At 37.4% G+C, this 17,010-nt stretch overlaps 1 protein-coding gene across 1 annotated transcript in view; it reads right to left on the reverse strand.

Moving 5' to 3' along the window:
- The window catches only part of LOC124596200 (mitochondrial uncoupling protein Bmcp), a 109,750-nt gene that overhangs the window by 52,703 nt on the left and 40,037 nt on the right, over positions 1 to 17,010 (reverse strand). The window contains exons 3-4 of the mRNA XM_047135245.1: positions 3,888 to 4,035; positions 3,532 to 3,799 (exon numbers count right to left, since the gene is read on the reverse strand). Coding sequence (XP_046991201.1) covers positions 3,532 to 3,799; positions 3,888 to 4,035 — 416 coding nt within the window. The remainder of the gene's footprint in view (positions 1 to 3,531; positions 3,800 to 3,887; positions 4,036 to 17,010) is intronic.

Raw genomic sequence — 17,010 nt, forward strand, 5'->3', positions numbered from 1 at the left:
CTATAAGGGTTCCATTTTTACCAACTGAGGTACAAAACCCCAAAAAGTGATGAGAATGGTAAAAATAAAACACACACACACACACACACACACACACACACACACACACACACACACTCTCTCTTTTCTGTTGAAAATCTAAAATTGGCATAAGAAGCCCACTCTCACGTGTTAGATGATCTAATGGCTTTGCACTTAATCCCTTTTATGTTTTTATTTATCCATGTGATATTTCTCTATCAATGGCAATGCTGGCAGTGATGGATGTTTTGGCATGCTGTTTGTTGCTCTCTGTGACATTCTTGGTTGTGGTGTGACTGCCCTCTTGGCGTCTTTGGTATTCTGTACAATTGTTTTGCTTGTTACCAAAATGGAAACAGTTGCTGTTTTGCAACTACACTTGAAGTAACGTGTATTTTTGCTTACACTACAGGTCTGCATCTGCAGGACATGTCATCCATTATTACAGGTCCCCCCTGATGCAAATAACATTGTTAATGTCTGCAGATGCTATGCTTTTTGATTTAGCATAGGATATCCTCTTGATTATTTTAATCTCCTGCACGCACCTTTGGTCCTCAAATATTTTGCAGCTTTATTCCATACTCCCTGATCACCACCACCATTAACAAAGCATTCTGGAAGAGAAAAAGACTCCCACTTCACCATATCTACCATATCACACACTGCTGGCAGGCAAGAGTTCTGTGGCTGTATCACTGAAATTTAAAACATTGCAGGGAGTTAAAATCAAACAATGGAAAATCCAGGAAGGAATGTAACAATATTATGAGAAGGGAAGTTGCTACTCATCATACAGCGGAGATGCTGAGTCACAGATGGGCACAACAAAAAAAAAGACTTTCACAGTTAAAGCTTTCGGCCACTGGCCTTTGTCAACGACAGACATGAATACACACACACACACACACACACACACACACACACGACTACAGTCTCAGGCAACTGAAACCATGCCCATGCTTTCAGTTGCCTGAGACAGCAGTCGTGTGTGTGTGTGGGTGCTTATTGTGACTCAGCATCCCCGCTATATGGTCAGTAGCAACTTTCCTTCTCATAATATTATTGCAAAGGGGTTAGGAATATACGGCAACACTTTCAGTTCAAGGAATCCTGCCTTAATATACACCAGTAAGTTCAGTGAGTCAAATATTGGAATAAAGGCATCAGTCTTTTGAAGCTTGCCATTGACACGCTTCATCATGTTTTGTTATCTCTGTTACTCCCTCAAGGTATCATTCCATCAGTTAATCTTTTGTCTACATATTCATAATATTATGTCAAGAAACCAAACTTCTGCTTGACTTACGGGTATTATGCTTTTCTACCACTTAAAGTAATTCCCCAACCTTCTTGCACTTAAGCAGCTGCTCAGCTTGTTTAGCACAGCTTGTTTTTGTTAATAACATCCATTTCCAAGGTGTTTTACTGATTCGAGTGATGTGATTCATTCCAGTGCATGCTGAATATAAAAAAGGTGAGACATAATTGCTGGTAATTACTTACCTTCAGGAGACTAAGTGTTTACTGCTGCAGACACACACACACACACACACACACACACACACACACACACACACACACACACACTGAACGAGACCAGACAGCGTGGTCATCGGTCTCATCGGATTAGGGAAGGATGGGGAAGGAAGTCGGCCGTGTCCTTTCAGAGGAACCATCCCGGCATTTGCCTGGAGTGATTTAGGGAAATCACGGAAAACCTAAATCAGGATGGCCGGACGCGGGATTGAACCGTCGTCCTCCCGAATGCGGGTCCAGTGTCTAACCACTGCGCCACCTCGCTGGTCTTGGATAAGAGAGAGGGATAGAGTAGTACAGAGTAAAAGGGAAAGATTGGTCATTCAGACTGCAGCATGAGAGGAACTCACCTGTAGTGAGGAGGATGAGGAGGAGGATGGACAAAGATATTCTCATTGAAAGTGGGTCCTTCTCATCATGGAGTCTGAGTGACCTGTCTTTCTGTTTTAACCTTTCCCATTCTATCCCCCTCTACTGCCCGACGAAGCATCTAGGAGTTCCAAAAGCTAAGATGATATCGCCACTTTTACTTTTATGCGAGTATATTTCACCTTCTGGTGAAATACTGGCCAGATATTCTATCTCATATTTATTCACATATGGACATTATATATTATGATATGAGACAGCAAACTGCTGTGTTCAATTATATTGTTTACTACAATAGGCCTATTTCTCCATGACTGCCACCTTCAGGTCTATGGAAAGCACGTAGTATGGTACAATATTTCAAATTTTGAAGCAGATAATTTAACTTTTATAGAATTGTGGTTGCTATGCACATCAGGCGGTCTTGATATCCATATGACATCGATGTCTCAGTTGCTGTCACACTACTGCATATGTATGCTCCTTTGGTGTTGATGGAGCTACATTAGGTTTTAAACTTTTGCTGGAGCAGATATTTGTGAAGATGTTTAATTAAGAGAGTTTATTTCATAATGATGTTACTTGACAACTGTAGTGGTAGTTGAGTCAGCAATGTTATGTGGTTACAGGCTGTTTGCTTCTATGGTATTCTGTAGGTCATATCTTTCTTCTTACCAGCTACATTATACTGCTTATATGATTCGCATTCACGTGGTTCTACATTCATAATTTTTTTTTAATGGTTATGCCAGATAGCATTGTAATGCATGACATTTGTAACAATTTCCTGATCTTTAATTTCACAGTAACATGATCTCTGATTTTCTTTTTCTACTCATCCAGAGTTTGGGACAATAACTTCAACAAAATTTTCTATGTAATGTTTCTGTTTCAAATCGATTCATACACTTCAACTTTCTTGATGGTAATTTTGTTTGTGTGAATATATTTCCATCTCTTTCAGAATATCTATTTCTGGTCCTCTTTGTGTGATGTGTAAAACCTTGACAGCCTGTTCTACATCTCCCACGTGTGTCATTGTCTTCAAGTGGTGGAAGGAAGTTGATGGGTTACTGTCGTCCCCTCTAATGTGTTCTTGGTTGAATTTTCCTTAATTACATTTCAACACATCTGTATCAAGCTACTGTTCACATTTGTAGTAGAAAGTGTTGATTTTTCTGGAGGGCTAACATGTCGAGCTCCCTTTGAAGGTTGGGTGGCAGTGGGATCCACTTGACCACTGTAAGATTTTGAACATTGTTAATCATAAGCCAATTCTGTCCCACAACCAGCTAGAGGAGCTCAGGAAACCCAGGTTCGCCAAACCTGCACCCAGTCACCTGAGCTCGCTGAGTTGCTCACCATTTGCCATTATCCCAAGAGGCAGGTGTGTGGCTAATCAAATGTCACAGCCATGATGAGCATTATGCCCCTGTATTTGTCCTGATAGGAATTGCTAAGTAAAGTTAAACTCTATTTAGTAATTCTGAAAACATACAGCCAACCCTGATTAGAAAGCAGCACATCACACATTACAATTTTAGTTCTGTCTGCAGAGCCTTACAGTTTATGTTACTGGATAAAGTGGGAAATAAAACTTACCCTCCACAGCCCACCAACTCCTTCATACCGATAAACTTCTTGGAAACAGTCAAGCAATCCTCTCTGGCCACCCAGCACTTGCATGCGCACCTTAAGTACATCTGTTGGATTGGCAATTGCACTGGAGACCATGCCTGCAATAACTGCACAACACACATTGACGGCAACGTCATCTTCCTTGCCTTGCGAAACAATGCGTTTCAACGAATAATACGTGCCAAATTTTATCGTGCCGTAGGTGGCTTGCCTTAGAACAGCGGGCCAAATACTGGAACAAGCAAAGCAGGAAACTAAATATGGTGGACAAGTTCACAAAAATTATTTAGAAAATACACTTATTATCTGCACATGCTCACCCAGCGTATAATGCCCCAAAACCTTCTTTCTTTGTTATCTTACAAAAAGCATCAATCATTCCACGATACTTGAGCTCAGCATAGTTGCTATCAATTTTCTGCCCCTGAATTTGCAGACGAGTCTTCGTAGTATCAATTGGAAATGTACCTACGGATTACAATAATTGTCAATTTCATTATTCTGAATACTACAGATATAATTTTGTTCATATTATTGTATGTATGGGGCAGCACTGTAAGTCAAACTGATGATTTTCCAATAGTGGTCTGTAACATTCACACAGTATATACACCAACACAAAGTGTATGAGAAGACAAACATGCATGACAGGACAGTTCTATAATAGTTATGGTTTAGGGCAGACTATTTCACTTTCACGGCATTCAATACAGACTGAAGTTTGTACGACAAGATTTAATCCACGCATGATTAACCATTATGGTTAGTGATGCAGCTGACACTTTGCACCCTGCTTTAAATTTCTTAATGTATCAAATGTGGTTTTCAAAATAATTAAAAAATTCCTAGATTGAAGCAATTAACAATAATATACTCTTTAGTCTGCAAATTAAAATGGTGCATTACTAATATGTGCTTTAAGAGTCACAGTACACTCATTAACACGAGACACTGTGCATTAAACAACAAAATGCTGAACAGAATCACTACAATATTTGAGTTATGGAGCAATTACTCATTCAGTTCTTTGCAATCACCATGATTTTACAATGTAAGAAAACCTAATTACATCTACCAAGTGAGGTAATATAATATAACACATCAAGGAGACAGGTATGTAGGTAATCATCAAACTGGACAATGAATGCAAGGAGAAGGGATAGATTTACACAAGTTTTAAGATGTGCTGGTAGTGTATGTGACTGGAATGGAAATATTGCTTATGGAAATGAAGAAATAACATTTTCAAGAGAAATGGTCTGTAGCAGAATATCATTGCAGGTTAACAGACAACTATTAAAAGTGGTGGATTTATCTTCACTGTTATGCCCTGCACACTATTCAATCACAGTCAGACATTAAACTAAAATTGAAGCACTGTGATATTATGATTTTTTTAAATTATATTGAACTGGATTTTAATGTTAATCAGTAGCTTGAGCAACTCCTGACTGGCAATTTGGTATTTGGATATTCTCCTTCCTCCACATCCATGATCCTCATTGTTTGAACATAACTGAATAGAACAGAAATTCCTTTGAAAATGAATGTTTGCGTACCAAGAATTGGTTCTAACAATGAAAACATGTTCTATGTTCAACAGTGAGCAGCAGATGTCAATGGTTCTCCCAATACACCCACTGTAATATTTTAAATGGATCTGCACAATCACTATTATCTTGCTCAAGAATTTAAATCCGGTAGTCAAAAATCAAATTTAAAATTTGAAACTGTAAGAGTGAACATAAATTTAGTGAAACAATTGTGTATATTTTCATCCTCTGTTGGCAAACATCAAAACAGCCACACATTAAGAAGCCAGAAAAGTAAAGACATGTATACTGTGGTACACCTTCCTACACTTTTCAAAATAATTATTAGTTTCTCAATGTTCAGAGGGCATAGCTTTCGCAACTGTACGTTCAATTAATGAAAAGATGCTCCAGTTCCTAATAAGAACTTAATGAAGTCCATAGGACTGGTTTCAGCCTTTATATTACACCATTATCAAGTGTATCTGAAAGTTATGCTGTAGAGAAGCATTTTATCATTTGACAGTCTTTTCTTCAGCATAGCTTTCAGAGACACTTGATAATGGCCTAATATAACAGCCAAAATTAATCATGTGGACTTCATAACTTTCTTATCAGCAACTGGAGGAGATTTTCATTAACTTTCAAAAGATTTCAGGAGTTAGAATTACACATTTCTGCTCATAGTGTGACTAAAATGAAACCTATTCTGGAGAAATCCTGATGTGGGCACTTCTGCATTCATCTTACAGCTCTGATTGGCTTCCATCTGATTTCTTTCAGTTACAATAAGAGAAAGATATCATCCATGGGTATAATTTTTCTAGTTCTAAAACTGGTTGTCCCCGCCTAAAAGTATTTCTAAACAACATTACCAAGGAGACAAATCATCAGTCTTTAAGTGGCTTGAGACAGTGCATTAAAGAAGTGAGAGGTGATTATCCTTAAGAGGACCACAACATGGTTCAGGTCGAAAAAAAATCGATTTTTGGTTTTCATCATATTTCGATAGATCAAGGTTTTATTTAAGTACTCTGAAAAAGATTTTGCTGAAAATTTTTTTTACCGAGCATTTAAAGAGCATTTTCCTACCACCTGTGTTTATGTGCCACGCCCACTTTTCTGCATATATTTTAGATCTTTATATCCCCTAGATTGCACGTTAGAGATTTTTTTCCCCCCTTTTTTCTTTATTTACTCCCGAATGTGTTGGCTATCCTTGGAATGCAACGGTCGGTATTCTTTTGTTTCTGCTGTTTGTAAACAACATGCTTTCAAATACACGGTTAGTTTTGTTCAAGTGTGATTGCGAGTAGTTGTTGTACTTACATTTGTAGTGCTTGTTTACATGTGTTTTGTTGTGTTTATTGAAGATGACTAAACGTAAAGGCATTTTCAAGAAATGACAATTTAGAGGAAAGAAGTTTAGAAAGCTTTCTGTACAAGAGGTTATGTCGCCTGGCAACAATGTTTCTAATTGTAATTCTTCAACAAGTGCATCATCAAAGAAGCTCTCGCCATTTCAAGAGAGTTACAACGAATTTACTGCAAGTGACAAGGGGTGCAGTAACATTATTATATATTTGAGAATATTATCGGATGTAATTTCTAAATTTGTACAATGTAGACAGTGTGGTGAGTCACAGAGTGTGAAAATTTGTGAGAGCTCCAGTGGGACAAAAGGCCTAGCAATTGCTTTGGATTTAATTTGCACTAAATGCGCAGCTCTGATTTCATTTATGAGTTTTTCAAAACCAGATGCAAGTGGTCCTTATGAAATCAATACTAGATTAGTTTATGCCTTATGACCATTGGCAAGGGCATGGCTGCAGGGAGAACATTTTGTTCAGTGATGAACTTACATCAATCACCAAATAAATTTGAAAAACTGACTGCAATATTAGAGAAAGCTGTATGTGAGGGCAGTGAGGAAAGCAAGAAACTGGCTGCTAGGGAAGCAGTGGAAGAAAATGATGGATGTTCGGATATTGCAGTTGCAATTGATGGAAGTTGGCAGAAAAAAGGAATGGAGTAGTGACTGCCATGAGTGTAGACACCAGTAAAGTGTTAGATGTGGAGATAATGTCTAAATATTGCAAATGTTGTAAAGTCAATGAACATAAAGAACACAACTGTGTGGCTAATTTTAGAGGAACAATCGGTGGTATGGAAGTTCATGGAGTACAACAAATATTTCATTGCTCCGTAGAAACAAGAGGCGTATGGTACACCAAATATCTGGGCGATGGTGACAGTAAGGCATACAACAATGTGGTGAACTCTAAGCTATATGAAGATGCCATTATTAGCTAAATAGAATGTGTAGGTCATGTTCAAAAACGTTTGGGAACAAGGCTGAGAAAACTAACTGTTGATACGAGAGGAAAAAAATTAGAAGATGGAAAACTGTTGACCGGACAGAGTCAGTTAACTAAAACTGAAATAGGAAACTTGCAGGTATACTATGGGTAGACAATTAGGAGATATAAAGAAAATTAGGAGGCAATGAAGATAGATGTTTGGACCATATTCTTCCATAAGTCCTCTACTGATAAGCCATGTCATGGATTGTGTCCAGCAGGAGAAAATTCATGGTGCAAATAAAATAAGGCTCAGGCAACTGGACAATCTTATTCTCACCAGCATTCTCTTCCTGCTGCAGTTATTACAGCAATTAAACCTATTTTCAGAGACTTGGCTCATCCTCACCTTCTAAGGAAATGTCTGCAATGGCAGACACAGAATCCAAATGAATGTTTCAACAGCGTAATTGGGAACCACCTTCCTAAAACTGTATTTGTAGGCATGCATACAATGAAGCTACGAGTTCATGATGCTGTTATTACATCCAACTGTGGTAATATTGGAAAGTGCTGCGTACTGAAAAAGCTGGGAATTTGTACTGGTGAAAATATGATCACTGGGCTGCAACACTGCGATAAAATGAGGATAGCCAATGCAGACAGGTCTGCATCTAATATGTGCAAGAAAGCAAGACAAACATCCAGGAAGGTGAAAAAGAAGCTGGAAGACCTGCTAGAGGCCAAAGAAGGGCCATCATATGTAGCAGGACATTTTTAATTAACTGTTAAGTAACAAATTTCAAAAATTTTTTCTTTAAAGTCAATTTCCTGCAAACTAAATTTTCAGTACATATGCCCCATTATATCAGAAACTATCATAGATAAATGAATGAAATTTTTGGAGCCTCTGTATAACATAAAAAGCCACCTCTGGTACTACATTAATTAATATTCCCTCATCAGGAAGTTCACAAAAAATTATTTTCTGCAGAAAAAACTTAATATTTTCTGTTAATAAATTTAAAAAAGTATTTCTTAAAAACTATAAAATGGATAAAGTAGATTTTAGTACAGTTGACTCTATTATCATCATGTAACATACAGGGAAAATATTAAGGTCCTGCATCAAATTGTTTTTTCAGAAATGGGTCAAACACTTGCTTAAATTAACATGGGTTAGATAGGCTGGGTGTGGTCCCCTTAAAACCACGAATTTTCATTAAAAACTTCCGGTTGTTTCTCACACTTGTTTCTTAATTCTATCTGCTTCCTGGGTCATTATTTGTTCACTGATTTAGTTTGTACTCTTACTTTCATATGCTTTTCATGAGCTTTGTAAAAATGAGTGATTTTATTCTCGTGATAGTACACTCTGTGTGCTCTTTCACATAAATCCACAACATAAGAGTCTTCAATTGACTGCAGTGATTGACGTCATATGCACTTCAATAAAATATAGTGGAATTATGTTTCTGAACATGCTGTTGAAACAACATAGCGCAAAATGTATGCATCATTGCAAAATGTATACATCATCCAACATTTTAGGTAACCAATTTCCCTGTCTATGACACCACAATAAACATTTACTTCTTACTTTATATAAGGATTAAACATAAATTTTGAGTGCAGCAGGACAAATTATGTTGAACACAGGTGTTGTTGTTGTGGTCTTCAGTCCTGAGACTGGTTTGATGCAGCTCTCCATGCTACTCTATCCTGTGCAAGCTTCTTAATCTCCCAGTACCTACTGCAACCTACATACTTCTGAATCTGCTTAGTGTATTCATCTCTTGGTCTCCCTCTACGATTTTTACCCTCTACACTGCCCTCCAATACTAAATTGGTGATTCCTTGCTGCCTCAGAACATGTCCTACCAACCGATCCCTTCTTCTGATCAAGTTGTGCCACAAACTTCTCTTCTCCCCAATCCTATTCAATACGTCCTCATTAGTTATGTGATCTACCCATCTAATCTTCAGCATTCTTCTGTAGCACCACATTTCGAAAGCTTCTATTCTCTTCTTGTACAAACTATTTATCGTCCATGTTTCACTTCCATACATGGCTACACTCCATACAAATAATTTCAGAAATGACTTCCTGACACTTAAATCTATACTCGATGTTAACAAATTTCTCTTCTTCAGAAACGCTTTCCTTGCCATTGCCAGTCTACATTTTATATCCTCTCTACTTCGACCATCATCAGATATTTTGTTCCCCAAATAGCAAAACTCCTTCACTACTTTAAGTGTCTCCTTTCCTAATCTAATTCCCTCAGCATCAACCGACTTAATTCGACTACATTCCATTATCCTCGTTTTGCTTTTGTTGATGTTCATCTTATATCCTCCTTTCAAGACACTGTCCATTCCATTCAACTGCTCTTCCAAGTCCTTTGCTGTCTCTAACACAATTACAATGTCATCGGCGAACCTCAAAGTTTTTATTTCTTCTCCATGGATTTTAATACCTACTCCGAATTTTTCTTTTGTTTCCTTTACTGCTTGCTCAATATACAGATTGAATAACATCGGGGACAGGCCCTTCCCAACCACTGCTTCCCTTTCATACCCCTTGACTCTCATAACTGCCATTTGGTTTCTGTACAAATTGCAAATAGCCTTTCGCTCCCTGTATTTTACCCCTGCCACCTTTAGAATTCTAAAGAGAGTATTCCAGTCAACATTGTCAAAAGCTTTCTCTAAGTCTACAAATGCTAGAAACGTAGGTTTGGCTTTCCTTAACCTTTCTTCTAAGATAAGTCGTAAGGTCAGTATTGCCTCACGTGTTCCAGTATTTCTACGGAATCCAAACTGATCTTCCCCGAGGTTGGCTTCTACTAGTTTTTCCATTCGTCTGTAAAGAATTCATGTTAGTATTTTGCAGCTGTGGCTTATCGAACCGATTGTTCGGTAATTTTCACATCTGTCAACACCTGCTTTCTTTGGGATTGGAATTATTATATTCTTCTTGAAGTCTGAGGTTATTTCGCCTGTTCCATACATCTTGCTCACCAGATGGTAGAGTTTTGTCAGGACTGGCTCTCCCAAGGCCGTCAGTAGTTCCAATGGAATATTGTCTCCTCCGGGGGCCTTGTTTCCACTCAGGTCTTTCAGTGCTCTGTCAAACTCTTCACACAGTATCGTATCTCCCATTTCATCTTCATCTACATTCTCTTCCATTTCCATAATATTGTCCTCAAGTACATCTCCCTTGTATAGACCCTCTATATACTCTTTCCACCTTTCTGCTTTCCCTTCTTTGCTTAGAACTGCGTTTCCATCTGAGCTCTTGATGTTCATACAAGTGGTTCTCTTATCTCCAAAGGTCTCTTTAATTTTCCTGTAGGCAATATCTATCTTACCCCTAGTGAGATAAGCCTCTACATCCTTACATTTGTCCTCTAGCCATCCCTGCTTAGCCATTTTGCACTTCCTGTCGATCTCATTTTTGAGACGTTTGTATTCCTTTTTGCCTGCTTCATTTACTGCATTTTTATATTTTCTCCTTTCATCAATTAAATTCAATATTTCTTCTGTTACCCAAGGATTTCTACTAACCCTCTTCTTTTTACCTACTTGATCGTCTGCTGCCTTCACTACTTCATCCCTCAGAGCTACCTATTCTTCTTCTACTGCATTTCTTTCCCCCATTCCTGTCAATTGCTCCCTTATGCTCGCCCTGAAACTCTGTACAACCTCTGGTTCATTCAGTTTATCCAGGTCCCATCTCCTTAAATTCCCACCTGTTTGCAGTTTCTTCATTTTTAATCTACAGGTCATAACCAATAGATTGTGGTCAGAGTCCACATCTGCCCCTGGAAATGTCTTACAATTTAAAACCTGGTTCCTAAATCTCTGTCTTACCATTATATAATCTATCTGATACCTTTTAGTATCTCCAGGGTTCTTCCATGTATACAACCTTCTTTCATGATTCTTAAACCACGTGTGCTCTGTGCAAAATTCTACTAGGTGGCTTCCTCTTTCATTTCTTAGCCCCAATCCATATTCACCTACTAGGTTTCCTTCTCTCCCTTTTCCTACTACCAAATTCCAGTCACCCGTGACTATTAAATTTTCATCACCCTTCACTATCCAAATAATTTCTTTTATTTCATCATACATTTCTTCAATTTCTTCGTCATCTGCAGAGCTAGTTGGAATATAAACTAGTACTACTGTAGTAGGTGTGGGCTTCATATCTATCTTGGCCACAATAATGCGTTCACTATGGTGTTTGTAGTAGCTTACCCACATTCCTATTTTCCTATTCATTATTAAACCTACTCCTGCATGACCCCTATTTGATTTTGTGTTTATAACCCTGTAGTCGCCTGACCAGAAGTCTTGTTCCTCCTGCCACCGAACTTCACTAATTCCCACTATATCTAACTTTAACCTATCCATTTCCCTTTTTAAATTTTCTAACCTACCGGCCCGATTAAGGGATCTGACATTCCAAGCTCCGATCCGTAGAATGCCAGTTTTCCTTCTCCTGATAACGACATCCTATTGAGTAGTCACCGCCCGGAGATCCAAATGGGGGACTATTTTACCTCCGGAATATTTTACCCAAGAGAACGCCATCATCATTTAATCAGACAGTAAAGCTGCATGCCCTCGGGAAAAATTACGGCCGTAGTTTCCCCCTTGCTTTCAGCCGTTCGCAGTACCAGCACAGCAAGGCCGTTTTGGTTATTGTTACAAGGCTAGATCAGTCAATCATCCAGACTGTTGCCATCCCAACTACTGAAAAGGCTGCTGCCCCTCTTCAGGGCAAGCCTCCCCACCAACGGCAAGGTCCATGGTTCATGGTATCCACTAAATTTTAATTATATTAGGTCAGTGCTTAATTTGTAAGAAAAGAAAGAGGTTCCAGTACTGTGACCTCCCAGATGTTTTAGAAGTTTAGAATTCTTAAAACGTTATGTTAACTTATGAGCATTTTGAGTGCAGCAGAACAAATTAAGCGGAACACAGGTATCCACTAAATTTTAATTATATTAGGTCAGTGCTTGATTTGTAAGAAAGAGGTTCCAGTACTGTGATCTTCAAGGAGATGTTTTTGAAGTTTAGACTTCTTAAAATGTTATGTTAACTTATGAGCATTTTAGAAGTGTGAATACAACATTTGTTTCACATCACTACAACCACAGCAAAAGTTGTATCGTACCACATCATAAAATCAATGGCTCAGTCTTTTTTTTTTTTTTTTTTTTTTTTTCGGTGGTAACAGTACAGCGAACCTGTGTCCTGTGTCTACCATTACAAATCAACCACTGCATTAGGTCCAATAAGAAGAGTTACAGAGGACTAGAACCCAGATTAGCAATGCTCTGGTATAATCACAGAAAAGAATGCGCAACCTCACAGTCATATAAGCTACCACAAGACAAAGGGTTTTAATCAGTGGCAGAAGGCACGAAAACATCTGAAAATAATAAAACAACTGCATTCAGACTTCCATGCAATGAATTTACAATTATAGTAACAAAATGGTGAGGAATAAAAACAATTCCAAATAATATGAGGTAAATTCCAAGCAGCAGTATTTAACAGCTTTTCCCACATTTTTCTTTGTCATTCTAAAAATTTTAGACATTTTAGTATAATAAGGGAGCATATATGATTATATGCATTTAGTGAATGTTTATTAACAATAAGTATATAAGTTTAGCAGAAATATTTATCAAATATATGTCCACTGTCACTTTCTGGAGACTTGCTGTCTTGAATAACTTTTCCAGTCATCATAACTGTTAAAAGCATTTCACAAGGAACAATAACAAAATGCGATCTTACTGTACTTAATAGATGCAACTGAATACCACAGTGACTTTAAAACTTCTCACACCAAGCACTCTGTGCTTTGCACTTGACGGCGATTTGTAGGACACAAAAGAAAATATAGGTGGTTCTAATATTTGATACATCTCATTATTAATCTCTCTTAATTTTTGAAAAAATACAGAAAGCAACTTTCACCTTTGCAGAAAGTGATATCAAAGTAAAATTCACACTAAGAACAAAAAAAACGGGAGGAAATTTAAAAAATATTATTTCAAGTATTTTGAGACTCCCAGACATTATCAAGTCCGACCTGTATTTTTAAGTAATTGTTTCAAATTAAAATTGAAGAAATTAAGAAAATCTTCTACAATAATTTTTATTCGCCACTAACTTGTTTTTGACTTCTTAGATCATCACAGGTGACAACTGGTAGTTGTAACTTATGAAGACAAAAGTGTAAGGCAATACAGAAGTTACTGCATTTCAAATTATGATAACTATTTTAAAGATACTTCATACAAAAATAAATAGCCATAATTTAAAAATGATATTACTGTAACTGCATACTTCTCCTATATACAGACAGATTAAAGAGAAAAAAGTAAACTTTTATATTTCTTCTAACAATCACCAAGGATTTTATTTATACAATTATTGGTTTTAACTGCAATCTACAGTCCCCTTCTGATCCTATGTTACAGTGCAAGTAACCTCATAATACAGAGGAGAATATGTTGTCGTACTGCTTAACATTGCCTTAAGCAGTGTGGCAACCACTGTGTCTCTGTGTTATACTGCAACAATGGACCTGAAGACAACTGTACAGTATTGTATGCATACAACCTGCCATTGTCATCCAGTTAAATAAATAGGCGAAAAACGATTTCTACAGCAATGACAGTGCTTCCCAAAATGACAATTATGTTGCTGCTTGACTGACCGACATATTATTCTTCAAAATGCTTGCAGATGAAATTACAGACATCACTTTGTGCCAACGGCTTTGGAGTATCTAAACTGTTGAATAAAAATTTAAGTATGTTATTGTTAGTACAATATGGATGTCTTTATTTACAGAAATTTAACATTTACATAAAAGTCTTTGAACTCATGTCAATATTTGGGATCATGCCCCCCCCCCCCGATTCATGCTGACTAGAACACAGAAATGGTACACTTTTATGTCATTTTTATTTGTATAGAATGTTGTTAATCAGGTTAAGAGCTTTAGCTGTTGCTGAAGGCTATCATATAATTCTGTTCGAAAAGCTCAGTTGTAAAATGGAAAAGATATGAGGAAATGCACCATGGACTGGAAACCAGAAGTTTGTAACGTAGTGGGTGCTGGTAGCTTGCAGATACTGTATTATTACTAACTATTATTTTTTTGTATATATTGAATGTGTGGCTGTATGTTCTAAAGCCTTTACTAAGGTCCAAGACATTTTCAGAAATGACTCCCTCCTATACTGTGAATTTATTTTAATCATCTTGGAAATTTAAGTGTTCGAACAACGTATTTAATGGTCAGAATATATCAATCCTCAGGTACAGCACAGCACTGCGCATCATGCACATATCTGAACCCAGTATTTGATTATACAACTGAAGGCCTAATTTTTAAGAAAATTAATACTTAATTGAAACTTCTGAGCTGATTAAAATTGTGTGCAGAATCAGGACTCAAACCCAGGTCTTTGCCTTTGACAAGTAATGGCCTTATTGACTGAGCTATCCAGGTACGATATGCAAATGCCCCAAACAGTTTCACTCTTGTCGATACCCTTCCCACTACTTTCCAAACTTAACAAAAACCTTCCTTCATACCTTGCCGGACTAGCACTCCTGGAAGAAAGGATATTGTGGAGAAATGGATTAGTCACAACATAGGAGATTGTTTTCCGAGTGATCTTTCACTCTTTAGCGTTTTGAAGTTTCTTGTCACATTAAAACTCTATACTGGGACAGAACTTTAACTGCCGAGGTCTAGGCAATGGCTATATTTCTCCACAATATCCTTTATTCTAGGAAAGCTAGTCTGGCAAGGCGCAGGAGAATTTTTACAAAATTTCAAAAGCAGGAGAGAGATACTGGCAGAAGAGAGAGAGTGAAAGCAGGTCATAAGTCATGCCTGGATACTCAGTCCGTAAGAGCATTGCCCACAAAAGGAAAGGTTCGAGTCCTAATTGGGCACACAGTTTTAACCTGTCAGGAGGTTTCACAACAGCCATTGTTCAAAAGTGTCCACTAAAATTATGGATAGTAATGGACGGAGGGAAGGGGATCCAATAGCTAGACCATCTGCTTCAATGTAAATAATATTCTGGAACAGATGAAAATTCTGTTTTATATTGGTTTTATTAGCAAAGATCATATCGTATAATTATATCACATTCATATCGGTTCTGCATTAAAGAACACATTGCAGGTAAATTTATAAAAAAAATTTTAATGTTGAGTAAGACTAGTTTGGAACCAGGTAAAACTGGCAAATCATTAATTTAATCCACAAGGGCTATAGAATTTTTGATATGAACCATTTGCTTAATTTATGATTTTGTTTCGATGATGTAATTTAGTTCTCTATCTATTAAATTAACAGGGAGTACATTTCTGAACCGAGTATTTGATTATGCAATTGAAGGTCTAATCTTTAAGAAAATTAATTCTTAATTGAAACTTGTGGCCTGATTAAAATTGTGCACAGAATAAGGACTCAGACTCAGACGGATGGCCCAACTGGACCCACTGGGGCGCCATGCTTATGTACTTTAGGTGGACTGTACAATATGGGAACCGCAGGGTTCATCTACTCAAGTGTCCAACTATTACTCTTGGATATTGTGTTCTTGGGTGATTTTGGGAAAGTTTTCATTTGCTTACTACAAACTGTAATTAAACAGTTTAGTGAAAGAATACAAATTGTTGTGGAATATGTAGAAAGCATCTCTTTTTTCATTCTTGTTATCATTTTTTGTTGACATCTAATAGGTAATTCAATTAATCTACAAAATAACTGAACATTATGTGTATCAAACGAGCTAATAATGGATCTGTTATTAGATACGTGAAAAGGATATTAACACGACATACCTGAATCTTAACATTTTCAGACATCTTAGTTCCCTATCAGCTGACAACCTCTGATAATTCCAAGTATTTGACATATACACCTCCATAGCTGTGGTAGATACCTTTAGTCAATTAATATACCTACAACAGTTTGGCCGCTACAAGATTTGGACGTAGTTTCTGCCAAATATGATTCCTGCTGGTCTCCTTCAAATACAGCAAAAGAATTGTTTTAATTTCACCATCCTATGTGTGAGTGTCTAATTTAGGAGACTATCTATAAAGTTGAGCTGGTTGGTTGGTTTGGGGGGATGAAAGGGACCAGACTGCTACGGTCATCGGACCCTAAAGTTGAGCTGGTTGCGAGTAAGATATTGGTATTTACCTCACAAGAAGCAATGAATCAGGTGACAGGAGCAGAAAAAACACCACTAAACAAGATAGCTTTATACATGCTCACTGTTGGAGCGCCATTAACAAAACTACATGCAGAGGAAATTAAATGTAGGAACCAGAGAAAAAACTGCTTGGTGTCAGAATAAAGTACAACATGCCACGAGAGGAACTTCAAACCTTAACTAAAGAGCTGGAGGAAGAACACTTGATCAGCTGTGTACATGGATAAGATGACAGCATGTATAACATTGTGGTGTTTTACTAACATTAGCATATAATGAATTTTAAATCAAATAATTCCTCTACCCTATTAAAGCTGTGCATTTTCCATACACAATTTT

This window comes from Schistocerca americana, chromosome 2 (genome assembly GCF_021461395.2).
Source record: "Schistocerca americana isolate TAMUIC-IGC-003095 chromosome 2, iqSchAmer2.1, whole genome shotgun sequence".
Taxonomy (NCBI): domain Eukaryota; kingdom Metazoa; phylum Arthropoda; class Insecta; order Orthoptera; family Acrididae; genus Schistocerca; species Schistocerca americana.